Source organism: Etheostoma cragini, chromosome 11, assembly GCF_013103735.1.
Source record: "Etheostoma cragini isolate CJK2018 chromosome 11, CSU_Ecrag_1.0, whole genome shotgun sequence".
NCBI lineage: Eukaryota > Metazoa > Chordata > Actinopteri > Perciformes > Percidae > Etheostoma > Etheostoma cragini.
In genome coordinates this window covers 7,923,201-7,938,092 of record NC_048417.1, presented here as the reverse complement: position 1 = coordinate 7,938,092, position 14,892 = coordinate 7,923,201, and the positions used below count along the sequence as shown (strand labels likewise).

The window sequence follows — 14,892 nt, the reverse complement described above, 5'->3', positions numbered from 1 at the left end:
AACATAATGCACAGCCGACTCCATAGTTCCTCAAATAGACTCCATATCTAGATTTAGAACGTTCCACTTGCTGCCCTCATGCCACGCTCCTATCAGACCCACAGTCTTATGCCGTGAGCCAATATAATCTATCTACATCATGAGTTTGCCGCTTGTACACTGCGTGCCTGTGGGTGGAGGTTACGTGATTCCACTGCTGTAGTCCTGCATGGAATCTGGGGTGTGGTTGGCATAAAACACTGGCACGTCTTCTTGAACAGCAGACATGTACAGCGTGTAGTGTTTGGGGTGTCTCCAAGCTGATTGGTAAAATTCTATGCTGTAAGTAAAACGGCTGAAGACGTTTGTGCTTGACATGGTGGATGTCTTTGTCTGATGACTGCTGTCAACTACAGTATTTACATCTTTACATCTTGTGTCTGTGTTTCTCTAATGTTTTGTAACAGTGTGGCTAAAAACACCCACACATTTTAACACAAATAAAGTTAATAAAGTCTTTTTTTAAACATAAATGAAGGTCAATTTTCAATGGAAAACATCCTTCCATCATGGTTTACAGTTTAAAGACTGATGATAGTACAAAAACAAAAAAGCTAAGCTATAACAAAGTTGTACTTCTAGAAAGTAAAGTACATCTTTTTAACACAAGCCTCTGAGAGATTCAGGATTAATTGTCTGTCTGTGGAACTAAAACATCTGGTCTTCTAGTGATAGATGTATCAATGAATTTGTCCCAACACATGACAAATTCAGGCGGGTGTCCATGGAGCCAAAAGCAGAAATTCTTAAAGCCACAGCAAAGCTGGGCTTTATGCTGAAAGCTTGCTCCAGTGGAGGTACCGACCCAGGGGCCAGAGAGACGCTAACTGATCTCTTCACCCGGGATTAAATATCCCTGCATCACACACACATAGACACTAACTGCCAAAACAAAAACACCACTTGGAGAGGCAGTCAAACACACAAACAAAAACAATTACTTGTCATTTTCGGACCATACACGTGTATACTTTGGTACACACACTGCATGCCCATTGTAAAAAATCTTCTCAGCTGGCTCCCTGCTCTCCTTCAGGTGATTGAGGTGGCGCTTCAACAAGCTGCTATAAAACGCTCATCAATCACAGAGGCTAATCTCAGGTTCTAACTGACACTTTCATTGTGCAGGCCTTTTCTATACGGCTGCCTCCACATAATGCCCTGCTCTGCCTGCTTAGACAGGCCTGCAGCTCCCTGCCATGAGAACCATTTTCAAGTGGCCCGCCTTTGAAGTGAAGCACCGGTGGAGCTCGGGCTAATCTGGACATCTGGTGGCCTGGGTGAAGCAGGACAGAGGCAAATACTCAGCATATTCTGTATGTGACCTCAGCTCGGTTTTGTGGGGAATGATAATAACCAATAACATTCACTCGTTCTATGGATAGAAAATCTAATACAAAGGAGTTTTCTGTTTTTAAGCTGAAAACTGATATTACACAGAAGGTCCAGCAAAAGGACCAATTCCAGATTAATTAACCAGAGTTGAGACCCAGAACATGGCTGAGTTGGGCCTAGAGCACAGATGGAGGTTTGGAAGGGAACCAACTGTAGTTAAAAAAATTATAAATAAAAAACACTTGAGGAAATGTCATCTTCCACCTTTTCAATTTTTGTGTTTCTGTCCTCGATCCCCACCAGCAATTTTGTTGTGCTCCAATCTTCACCAATCTTGGCAGAGGGAACACAAACAGCCCTATTCAAAAATAAACACAGAAATCTAGTGCGTGTTTACCTTTCATTCTGCCATATCTATCTGTGATTTGGTGCCCCAAACTGTGGGCCAAGAAACAAGGAAGACCTTGTGTCGTCCACTGTACAGATGAATGGGCTAGATAGTGAGCGTTGTTACTCCACACAATCCATTCTATCTTGTCCCCTCTTGCTTTCTGTTGTTCTTTATAACTGCATGCCAAATGCCAAATTATGAGGTTTTATTTCAACTGGCACAGGTTTATGAAAACAGTTTTGTTGTTTATTTTGTTCCTGTGAAATGTTGCTTGTATATGTTTCTGTACATAACCATTTGCCTCACAGGGGACAAACAAAGTTATTGATTTACAGATAGAAAATGCGTTCTGGTACACAGCGTCACATCCAACATTTTTAATATCTTGAAGGCATGTATAGACAAAGAACTGTCCGCTTTACGATACATGACACTAATGATTTGCTGCATTAAAACCCATTCAAACCACAAAACACACACATCAATTAATTGCCTCTGAAGAGTTTATGAGAGAGTTTAAGATAGATCCCCGCTTATCTTTACAATTGTATGTCACTCTGTAATGTTGAATGCATTTTGTGGCTTATTTTTTAAACTACTTAACTTACAGATAACATTGTGGCAACCGTCAGAAAATGTTTCTGCTTCTGGGTTTAGATGTAAATGTGTAAAAACGTTTCTTGCTTATTCAAACCTGCTTCTAATTTTCACATGATAAAAATGTACTCACCAAAGTAACTGCCAAGTTCTGGGAACTAAGTTCATACGTACCCTTCTCATCTCCCTGCGTAATGTAACTCTGTCCGATGCACCCACCGCTAGCCTAGCTTATTACAGATGCTGAAGGTCCTAATAAGTGACAAAACAACGCCAACATGTTTTTATTTACATGCTGTGTAGTCATAGGGTGTACAAATAACAAGGTCATATGAGACACAGCCATTCTCTAACCATTTACTGTACATAGTGGGAACTATCTCCACAGAAGGCGAAGCACTGCTACTTCTGCCACTTGGGCAGAGTGATTTGCTCGCAGCACCTGAGAAGCCCCGTGGTGAGGAGCAGAGACTTAGAACGGTGCTTCTCAGGTGTTGCGCTAATCACTCCGCCCAAGTAGCATTGCTTCGCCTTCTGTGGAGAATAGTTCCCAGTATGTACTGCATATGGTTAGAAGATGGCTGTGTTTAATGAGACCTTGATATTTGTACACGTTGTGACCATACAAATCATAACGTGTAAATAGGATTATGTTGTCGTTTTTTTGTCAGAGATAATATATTGGAAAAAAATCTGACATATTTTTTTCCTTGCGATATATATTGCAATACAGGAAACAAGTAATTTTTAAAATATTACATAAATAGCTCTTTTTGGAAATAGTTAATCATTCTCAGCTACTGCTGTGATTTTGTAGGGGAGTGCATCTACATAGAAGATAAAAATGAAAAAGGATCTCTTCTAATGTGAACCATTCTTTGTTAAACTTTAATGCTTTTTTGCTTTAGCACTGTGACTACTCTTCTGAAGTGATTTTGAAGAGGGAAATTAGGTAGAAATATGCAGGTTGACTAGCATGACACCATTGTATTCATGTAATACTATCAATCCAGGGAAAAGTGTAGGACAGTGACTGCATGGTGCTTCCTTTAAATTTCAGGTTGTGTTCGACTGGCGGGGAAAGCTCTTTTGTTTGATGAATTATTCAGACCTGCATGTCACGCGCACTAGCACGTCAATTACGTTAGATCCGACACAGACTTCTGTTGTAGATTAACATTACGTTTCCAGCGTTGCGGCTCCAAACCGCAGCATTAGTTGGGACGCACAGTCCCCTTATTTGTTCAGGCTAACTACGATAGCTTTAGTCTGGCTGGTAGCAGCATTCTGCGAGGGGAGATGGCCGGGAGACGTTGTGATTATGTTGCATTAATCAGGTGATTTCGTTTGTATTTGCAGCGAACATAAAACACTGACTACTGTAGCTACACTGACTTCCCGTCAAAAACTATGCGCACCTGCTGCCTACGTTACTTTTCTACACACGGAGAGCCTCACTTTCCATTACAATAAACCCTGTCGCACTAACCATAGACAGTTAAAGAAAAGGACCGACAGGTCCTGTTGTTCTGGACGGAGACCAGTGAAGGATATCAGAAGCACTTTTCCGGTGATGGCTGAGCGTTACTGCAGAGCCTCCACTGAGCTTGACGACGTAGATGTGATGTAAGCAACCTGTCTGAAAGTTGTAAGTCTTCTTGTAGCTTTGCCAGTAGAAATCTCAATCATTCCCAATCCACGGAGAGCGTAGGTAAATGTAAGGAGATATCATAGGTACAGGCTAATTATTGCTAGCTAAAATGTTAGTAATTAAACCTAAACAGCTAATAGTAAGTCTAAACTATATGTGACCTTACCCTGTACTATACGGTGATTCCTCTACTGTGCAACAGTAAGTTGCGTGGTTATGACACAATTGTTAGCCTATTTTTACAAAAACGTCTGGTACAGAGCCAAAAGGTGAGCTACAAGGTAATGGAGCGTTTTATACATTGTTGTGTTTCTTTAGAAATGAACAGTCGACAACTTTAGTTTTTAGCAAAAAAGGATTAGCGTCAGCATCACAACATCCTGCAATATGACCATCATGCATGCACACATTGCGGTGTCGATGCTAAAACACATATTGTTCAGCCCTAGTATGTGTGAACTTATCTAACTCTGGGGAATATCGTGAATAAGATAAAGTCCCAAAAAGTCGCCGTGTTCCTTCAACAGCCAACAGTTAATCCAAATCCAAGTCCAAATAATCAAAAGTGCAGTGCCTGGTAGTGACCCCTACCTAAACTGTCAGTATAAATACTCTATCACACATGAGTTTAACTGATAAGAAAACTGTGCGTGCACAACTACAGTAAGTACTGTAGATCACAGTAGAAGCAGGAATTCTGTCTTTAAATTGTGAATAATGGTTAAAACAGAAAGTTTGGGTATTCATGTTACTGTTTGCCCGTGTCTTCTCTTCCAAAGACATTATTTTTTTCAGTGATGATCTCATAAACACAGAATTGTTCGTTAACCATCTTCCATGCACTTCTATGCATAACTGGGTTAAATTTCCAGATTAGAAATCCAGTTACTGTAACTGGTGTTAGGTATTGAAAAAACCTGGTTAACTCAGCTAGATTACGAATGGAGAAGCCTGATTTCTCCACCATGTGTACACAGATTCTAACAGGCTTTTTACAGCACGTGTATATGGCAGACAATATACTGGAATTGCAGTAGTATGGGATAAAAGTCAACATCATTACTCAGAGCAGATATATCCAAATAATTAAATCCTAAATCAGACCAGACTTACAGTCTGAATAAAGGCAGTGTTATGTGTTCAGAACTGTGCATGGTAAAAAATCTAAAGCTGTTATTCAACAGTAAAGAAGATAAGAGGGAAATTAGATTACCGGCAAGCTGTATGTAAATGCAGGTTTTAAAGCAACCATAATCTGCATTCTCCTAGTAAACTGTTTTCTTGTGTCCATGTAAACATTTTAAGTATAGCATTATCAGATGTTTATATAAAACAAGTGGTGGTAGGTAGGTGATGTCTGACCTTGGATGGAAACCTTTGGATGTTCTTTCTTTGTGCACTCCGGTTGGGTCAGCGGGTCAAACAACGACAGAGTCATTTGGTCAGCAGGGTTCTGCGCGAGGACAGCTGGGAGGAGGAGGAGGAGGGGGAAGAGGCCAGCCATAGACGAGGGGGTGGAGTCCTGCGAGGACGCTGTCATGGTGATGACCTCTCCTCTAACTGCCAAGGTGGGCCTCTGAGAAAGAGCTGAAGAAGAGAAGAGACGACTTTAGCACCTCAATGCAGCATTTTTACACCTGGATTCAAAGAAAATAAGCTTTCTCTGAGTCACTTAAAAATCATTTCTTCTCTCCAACTTTCAATTCCTGTGGGCTTCCGGCTCGGAATCCAGCATAGACGAACAGAAAAAGAAGGAAAAAAGAATGCAAAAAAAAGTTATAAAATGTTAGTAGAAAGGACATATCCGTGGGATGAAAGCATAGATGTTAGGTAACTAGAGGTTGGCTGGAAAGACGTGATATAAAGCTGAGTAAACTAAAATAAAGAACAAAAGGGAGAGGAACGTGTGAAGCAATGAGCCATCACAAAGAAAAACCTAACCTCTGACCTTGAGATAATCATTTCAAATGTGCAATTAAACTGAGGGAGTTAATTTAATGGCTGATTAAATTTAGAAAACTGAATGCAGTAGTGGACTGTTCAATGAGGCAGAATCTTCCACAGGTCCATGAAGCAGAAATGAACACACTTAAAAAATGTGTGGCTCTTAGAGATGTACTGGAAAAAAAAAATTTGCCCAACGATAAATTTACTGTAAACTCAAAAGGCATTTTTACACACACACAAACACACACACATATCAAGACACAAATAAAATGCAGTCGTCACCTGACCTCCATATTCAAGCACTCTCTAAGCAGAGCCAGTCGGCAGACAGACAAATGTTCCTACACAAAACACACATACAGACACTCTCATGCTTCCTGCGGGAATGTAATCTCCTCCAGTCATAACGTATGAGTCTACAATACTGAGCTGAAACCAGCAGTTCATCATCGCCTGCCCTGTGCTCCTTACAATGTTAGCTTAGCGAGGTGTAATAACATTTAAGTAGATTAAAAACAGAGGATCAACGTTCTGCAGCACTTTGGCTGGGTTACATCTCTCTGTAGTATTTTCTTCACTAATGCTTCAATCAATAACAAATTATTAGCTCGGTTGAATTGCAAATCAACCATCTCGTCCTGCAATCAATTATCCCTCTCACTACAGCTGGTAACTAATTCGGCAAATGCACAGAGTGCCCATGTTTGTCATTACAAAACAGTGGAGTCAACAGGCCTCTAGCTACTGCCAGCAAGCGTACTGTTGATGAAACAGGTGGAAGTATGCAATGCACTCTATAATGGACTTGACTCATTCAGGCTGGATTCATCTCAAGTTTAAGAGCTCACTGCTAGACCCCATTCAGACGGAAAGTAGTACTTAAAAAAATGCAGGTCTGACTTGGAATACAATCTAGAAATTGCCGTTTTAGTGACACATCCATCAGTTTCAGGTCTGTGGCTCGCTCTCTATCGCATATAAAAGCTTCTAGTTTTGTTTAATATTTGAAGAGCACTTGTGTCTGGCCCTTACTCAAAAGCATGGTATTGATCATTCTGATCTGACCAATCAATACAGGCCAACGTTAGGGCCTTTTTAAAAAGGCATTAGAAAGGACATTTCCACAATGACAGATACATTTGATAATAATGTTTCTGTGTCAACAATGTTTTGACCACGCACATACTTTACAAAAAAAAAATTGTTTTGCCATACAGACTGAAAAACAGAGGGGGGGGGGGCTTAACTCTCCTCTACAGGCCACACACTCTATTCCTGCAAGCAGATGTCTGATTTCCAAAAAGCTGTGTTTTGTTTACAGAGCAAGCATGCTGGTGTGTACTATTCCAAGTCGAGACTCTCAAAGATGGACGATCCCATTGTGATGTCTGTATGATCACACGACTCTACCCTTTCCTAGTTTTCATGTGTCCTGTTTTTGTTTTCTAGACCCAGGGGTTCTAAATCCTACCCCTGGAACAACTCCGCAACAATGTTCTTTTCAGGTACATTTAGTTATTAGGTTCTTTGAAAAATATTGGAGGTCTCTGATCCTCCACAGAGACTTAATTATTGCTTTCTAAGTGTTCGATCCTTCCCAGTTACCTTTACCGGGGAGCTAATGGCTGATCTTGCCTTCTATTTGCAAACTGTGAAACAGCCCAATTTGCCTTTTAGATTGTATTTGTTTGGAAACTCAAAATGACCGATTTACAGAGGGTCGAAGGAACAAAAAGATGTAGTAGACATGATCTCATTGTGGTCTCCTTTAGCCGGACAGAACCGAAACTACACTTAAATGCAGAGGACAGGGAGTGATCTGTGTGGTAGTGCTGTTTGACATGAGTCCAGCATTTGACACTGTGGCTTTCAAATGAGAAACAACTCTTATGGATTTTGAAGGAATTCTGTGATTTAATTTGGAAGCATGTCATTTCTATTCAAGCAAATTGAAGTGAAACAGATGAGGTTAAGGGGATTGTGAATCTGTTACATTCCATTCAGTTAAAACTCTGATCCCAGTCTCTTTCATCTGACTTTGTTTCAAAAGTTTTCTCCTTACTGACAGTTCATCCGCATGAACCAACCTTAAACCAATCCACCTTTCCGTTTGTGTCCCTCTTCTTATCTATCTCTCATCCATTGAAATGACAAGAACAATTGTTACTGACAATATTATAGGTTTCCTTAAACCTTCAGAACTTTTTGTTCATAACAGGCATCGTACAGTATCTTAAAAATAAATTCTGAGCCAAGTGCTTGAATTTGCACTTTGAATGTTTTAAAAAATGATAATAATATTCAACCCTAATTTAGGCTTTATGACTTATATTTGACTCTTATGTTAATTTTAAGTGACTAGCCAAAAAGCTCTTCAGTCTTTTATTCTTTTTATTTAAATAGCACTGAACCAAATCCTGAACCATTTATTCAAATAAATAAATATATTAATTTAAATAAATAATAAAGGGACGATTTGTAATCTCCTGATCTGTTTCATGATAAATTTGATGAATGATGAATTTTGATTCTGATTCTGATTCCGATTTGAAAACTTTACTAATGAGTTTTGAGGCAGTGCAGAGACTGGTGTCTTGTTATATTTCTAAACTCTTTAGTTTCCTCATTAATCCCATTCTGTTTGGGTCCTTTAGCTAGATGAGTTTATTATTCTTTAAAAAGTAAGGCACATTATCACATTGATCCAAACAATACAGTTTTGCCAAAAGGCAGTAACGAGATATCAGCGAGAGTGGCCCCCTGGGTATGAATGATATAGACAATCCTTCCTTCAGCAGACTTTAAATGTGTCTTTCTGACATTTTATATACCTGACAGTAAAGATTGACATGAAACATAAGGTGAGAGACTGCAAGATGAAATCAACAGTGAAATCAAACTGAAAACATTATGCTTACAAGGTATGACTTGTTCCTACTAGAACACCTTCATTTTTTTATTTCTTTCATCGGCAGGAGTGGAGCTAGCAGGTGCTTAATTCACATTAAATCACTGAGTCCTGAAAGTCAAAGACTAACTCTTCAAATCCTCTCATTAGTCTAAAAGCTGGACTGAGAGCAGCAGGCCGGGCATGAGATTGTGACAGATGACCGGGACTTTAAGTTCAAACTTCGGTGGAAGTTATCTTGGCATGGACAAACACAGAGGGAACCGTACTGTCTGTACAGCAAGATAAAGTTAGTGCACGGATGTCAAAGAATGTCATGGCATGTCATTCATTCAAGCAAACCAAGATACGCGTGCGCACACACAGTCACAGCTCTGAAAACTGGCAAAATCCAGCAATGGACAGCTGGTCACACACTCCATATTGGGTCACAGCGAGTGGAGTGGGCAGAACTGAAACACACGGGGTGCCAACATCCATTCCTGAGTGTTTTATTATACTAAGCATAGGTCTTCAAAACACACACACACACACCCACACAAACCCACCTTTGTCAATAACCTCTGATCAGTGAGGAGAAAGACTAAGGCTTCGTTCAGACTGCAGGCCAAATTGGCCCAAATGCCACCAGTGACCTGGTCAGACTTCTTCAGAAGTAGTATGAACACTCTAAAATGCAGCCCAGATCTTATATATTTTTTTCAAATCAGATTCAGGCCACTGAATCAGAAAGTGGTCCTGAATCACTCCCAGATCAGATTTTTTTCAATGCGGCTGCATTGTGAACAACCAAGGTAATTTTGATGCAACTTTAACTCAATAACCCTCGTTGCACCTTCTCTCCTTGTGGGATGGGGCGGGGCACCCTGCTGCCGGTGCGGCTGTCAAGTGGGGTGGACTGTCCTCAGTGCGCCCCAACTACGTTCCATCGCCAGGGTGGGGATCAGCTCACGTAAGAGGCGTCAGGGGTCTGCGGCGATGTCAGCAACCCACCCAACAACATGGACCAAGAAGTCTAAAGGTAGTTTTACAGTTGACGCATCCAAGAGTGTGTGCCCCAATGTGACGTCAAATTGACGTACTGTAGATCTCGCTTGCGCACCAGGATTTTGAGAGCACATCCAGAGGGCTGAACAAGCTTGAGGATAACCGGCTCTCAGAAAACCGCAAGTCATTTTTGTGAATTTACTGGGTTAAGATGAGTTCTTTTACAGTGAATGAAAGGCTTGATCTGACAAAGTCGGTTATCGATTCAAATCGAAGCATTGACATCAATGCTGCAGCCAGTTCTGCCGTTGTTTACCTTTTTATTATTCTTCTAGTCCATAAAAATAGCAAAGTTGGTAGCCTTTGCTCATTAGCGACTCCTCTGTTCAGCAGAAGACTGCCACTAGTGTTGCGAGTATAACAGTTACAGTGCTCTCATGACGTCACATTTGCGCACGCCAGCTCGGCTACGGCTACTGTAAAACGGCCGTAATGCACACACGAGTCAGAGGGTTGCTCCATGGCGCAATGAAAGTGAGGGCAGGCACAATCAAAAAAATACCTGTTATTGAAAGTATTCATTGTGAAAATGTCTCTCTGCACTGGCGGCTCTGACATGCACAGACGGGTGTGTGATGAGGGGCTTTGGAGTTTTGTGAAACTCTGTGTGTGTTACAACCGGCTGCTGGAGCAGTGTATGCCTTATTAGTTTAGCTTTCATTTAGTGCTGTCTCCAAAATTGAGCTGGAATAAAAGAATGTAGTTAAAACACTAACTTATTGTTGATAATATGTATTTTTTCTTCACTGGATTAAAATTACAACTGATATAGATTTTTGTGTGTGTGCTGTGCTACAGCATACATATCAGCACTGTCATATGTCCTGTGTTCTCCTTTGAGATAAAATCAGAACTTAGAAGGGAGCTCTTTATATTTTATAATTTTTGGTTGCATGATGGCATCAAATTGCAAGAATACCCTTAGTTCTCCATCTAAGTATGTTTTTTCATACGGCCAATAAAATCCCTCACTTTTTAGTTACATTACCATAGTAGTCAATGTTCTCATGCAGACAGCAGGCTGCAACACAAAACAAGACACACTTGTCGACAACAGCATTTCTGCTAAAGTCTCCTTCTTATATAAGAGTCAAACATGAAAACACTTCATTCTTACATTCTTACCCAAACCATAACAAATCCCACTCCTCTTGCCTAAATATAACCAATCAGACCAGAGCAGGCAACACAAACTAGCCATTCAGGAATGAGTTCCCTAATGAATATTCATGAGTCTTCCCCTACCATCCTGCAAAAAAAAAAATCTTGCACCAGCTTGTTGAATGAGCGACCAAACAAACATTCACTGGGTAAAATCGCATTGCTGACGTCAGTTTGCAGGCTGGATAGCTAATTAGCTGCTCAACCGCAGCACATCATGTATACACAGCCTACCTGCACATGTCAGTTGGGTCCATTTAAATGCTGCTGTTGTCCGCACTCTTTAGTACTACTGCTAACAACACACTGTCTGCCTGTGACATATGTAGGCTACAGCACAAATGTGTTGTAACTTGGTGGGCTAATGAGACACAGACATGCCCCTCCAGCTGATAATGATGAAAAGGAGCATTTCTGATATTTCCATATACACATGTTTCCATTCTAATTGCATAACTAATAATTTCTGACTACATGGACTAAATTGTGATTTTAGTGGGATTTAAGGCTTAACTAGGCTATGCCTATATTTTTGGCTGGTTAAGCAAAAACATAATTCTCAGTTGAGTTTAGACATATACTTTGTATAATTGCCAGTTTCAGAGAATTATGCCATTTTTTCAAACAAAGAGAACATGTTTTATTCCACTCAGTCAGCTAAAACAGTGCTTTTTTGCACTTGCAAAAAAGGAAGATATGGAAAGATATGACATGATATTTAATCTGAAATATAACTAGTAACTGAAGCTTTTTGTACAAGATTTTGTATGTCAAACACATGGGATAATTAAAACTGTAATGAAGCACAATATTTGAGTACATATACTCTGTCACCTCAGGCTATGTACGCAGTATCTCAGAGTAGACACATAATTTGACCTAAATGTTCAAAGGCTGGAGGCAATGTATTTACTGTTAAGGTATAACGAATTAATTTCCCACTAGGATTATTCAGCATGGTGCTGCTTGTTCTAAACAACCTAAAGCAGTACAAAAGTCAGTGTTTTTCTCCAAGTGGCTTACAATTAAAAAAAAAAAAAGACTACAGTGATTTGGTGCTGAGATAATTTTGGAAGGCTCAACCTAGATAAACATGGTAAGCTCTCCTTAAAAAAATCATTTCCACTCTTTATCCAGACTGCAGCCAGTACATCTCAACCTTTCCTGAGCACAGTCCCTTTCAATGCCAATGTGTATCTATGGCAACAGTGCTGCGGGAACCAGGTTGAGTGTATTTCGGCACAGACTTCAACAGTCTTCTGGGCGGAACTGGATGGCGGACTGCCCGCTGATCCAACACAGTAGAAGAAAGTGGTGTGCTAAGGAGAATGAAATGGTTCAAGTATGTAAATGTAAGCAGTATGTGTTAAAAAAAAAAAAAAATATATATATATATATGTACTGTATATCCGTGTACAGTATGTGTATTCCGCTACAGTAAGTCAAGCGACTCACCTGTCGTTTCTAAGGTGGCAAAGAAAGCTGTTGCTTGGGGAGTTAAGAATGGAAAGCTAAAGGAGGGTTTGAGGGCAGAAGACAGTGGGTGATCTGGGCTGATGAAGAAACAGGTGGAAAAAAAACATTGATCCTACTCCTTGTGCATTTAGTTGAAACTGTGGTGTCAGAAGATGTTTCATCCTGACAGCCAGACAGGGGGCTCTAACTTATGCTTTTCAACATACGTCCCTGCAATTGTTAGAGCACATCACATTCCTACGGGCAGCATAACCTCTCGGCAGGTGTGTCAATCCTCCTTGTGCCATTTGTAGAACCCTCTCATCTGTATCCACCTTCTCCTTTTACCACTCCTTATTCCAATTTTACTTTGTTACCTCATTTCTTTATTCCATCACTCTGGAGACAGTTATGGACCAACATTTTCCAGAATTTTTTTTTTTTCATTGATGGTGATTGAGTGTCTGCGTCAGGTGGGTCCATCCCCCTTTAAATAGCTTACGCTGCAACGTGGACACCATTCAAAATAAGCACCTCTTCTTGCTTGTCTGGCGAGACATCTCACTAATGCTACTCTGAAAACTGGGGATACGCAAGTAACCTAAAGTTCTCATTCCTAGCTTTTGTTCCAATGTCTAACTATGGGATATGGAGACTCCCGTATTGCCAGACAAGCTATCTCAGCAACGACCGGCACTCAGGTAGCAATGCTTTGTTCCAGCGAAGGCCCCATGCTCAGCACTGCATGTGCCACATATGGAGTAGAGAAGTCAAGTCCATACAACCGAACAAAAGTGAAAGGTGACCAGCATGCCGCTGCACAAATGTCCTTAATTAGATTGATTGGCTTGACTCTATGGGGGCTAGCCCACAACCTAAATAGCTGGTCACTCAGTCAAAAACCAGTAGTCCTGTTCATGTAAATGTGCAGAGCACGAACTGGCGCATGCAACCGCCATTCCTCTGAGGAAGAAAAAGGCGGGTTAGAGAGCATCAAAAGGTCAATGGAAGAGCATGAGCCAACCACCTTGGGCACAAAGGCAGGATTGGGTTTCAATAGGACTCTGACACGCCCCGGGGCAAACTGAGTGCATGATGGTTGAGAGAGAACATTAATGTTGCTAACCCATTTGCAGACACCAAGGCCAGCAGCAGCACTGTCTTCAAAGACAGATGCTTCAGGATGCTCCAGTGATTCAAAAGGGGGGCTAGCAAGCCCATCCAACACCACTGCAAGGTCCCATGAGAGAGCCAACGGCTTAGAAACAGGGAGCAGACCTGTAAACCAAAGGGTGTTTGCTGGCTGTTTTACCCTCAAACCCCATATGACAAGCTACAATAGAAGCCAGGTACACTTTTATGGGGGGGAAGGCTTTATGTTTGTCAATCAATTCCTGGAAGAATAAAAATATTGAGCCAACAGGGCACCGAAAAGATGTCCCTCCCTGAGACACAACTCCTCAAACACCCTCCACTTACAGTCAAACATGGATCTAGTGGAAAAGGCCCTGGCACTTTGAATAGTGTTAATCACATTCTGTGGGAGCCCGACTGTGTTTGAATTGCACCACTCATGGGCCAAGCCCATAGCGCCAGGCGCTCTGGGTGTGGGTGAAAGATTATCCCTCACGCCTGGGACAGCATGTCCCTGAGTAGTGGGAGTTGCCACGGCTGTCCGCAAAGGAGTAGATATATCTCCGCCAGCCTGTGCATCCCATGCCAGTGTGGAGCTATTAGAATCATCCTACGCTGGTGCTCTCTCACCCTGGACAGAGTGGGGGGTATCAAAGCCAGAGGAGGGAACGTGTGCAGGACAGCAAACAGCCTCACGTGCGCGAGCAAGTCCATGCCAAGAGGCACGCCTGGAACGTGAATGGAGAAAAACAGCGGACATTGTGCACTGTCTTTCGAGGCAAACTGGACCACCTCAGCACGGCCGTAGCGGGACCACACTCCAGGAAGGTGGCTCCCTGAATTGGGGGTCTTACCGCTGAACGGACGTTGTTTCCAAGAAGAGGATACAATATGCGGGGGGCAGCATCAGGCTTGTCAGTCTGGGCGGAGGAGAAGAACATTTCAGACTCATCCTCATCATCTTCTGATATGAGTAGTCCTCGTCCTTGTAGTCCAGCTCGAGTAAATCCTCCGCAAGCGAGGCCGCCGTGCTCAGCTCCAACTGTGAGTCCAGGCTGGGACCAGCGCACAGTACGGCGTCCGCATCAGACACCTCATTGACGGTCAGCAAGTCGGTGTCGGGCAGGTATGGGTCCTTCCCTGACAAGCTAGTTTGGCTCGCCGGCCTTTGGCTCTTCATGGTAAAGCATGCACAGTGCCTGCACGAACCAGGCGCTTTAACAGCCA

General features: G+C 41.8%; 1 protein-coding gene and 1 long non-coding RNA gene across 5 annotated transcripts in view; one reads left to right on the top strand and one right to left on the bottom strand.

Annotated features, from left to right (window-relative positions):
• sema5ba (sema domain, seven thrombospondin repeats (type 1 and type 1-like), transmembrane domain (TM) and short cytoplasmic domain, (semaphorin) 5Ba) overlaps positions 1-14,892 on the bottom strand; it is a 159,053-nt gene that overhangs the window by 89,466 nt on the left and 54,695 nt on the right. For all 4 annotated transcript variants that reach the window (XM_034884969.1, XM_034884968.1, XM_034884967.1 and 1 more), the window contains one exon: positions 5,376-5,600. In XM_034884969.1, the coding sequence (XP_034740860.1) occupies positions 5,376-5,553 (178 nt within the window). In that variant the 5' untranslated portion in view covers positions 5,554-5,600. The remainder of the gene's footprint in view (positions 1-5,375; positions 5,601-14,892) is intronic.
• LOC117952574 overlaps positions 4,462-14,892 on the top strand; it is an 18,298-nt gene continuing 7,867 nt past the window's right edge. Inside the window, exons 1-2 of the long non-coding RNA XR_004658456.1 lie at positions 4,462-4,546; positions 9,149-9,157. This is a non-coding gene — a long non-coding RNA (uncharacterized LOC117952574). The remainder of the gene's footprint in view (positions 4,547-9,148; positions 9,158-14,892) is intronic.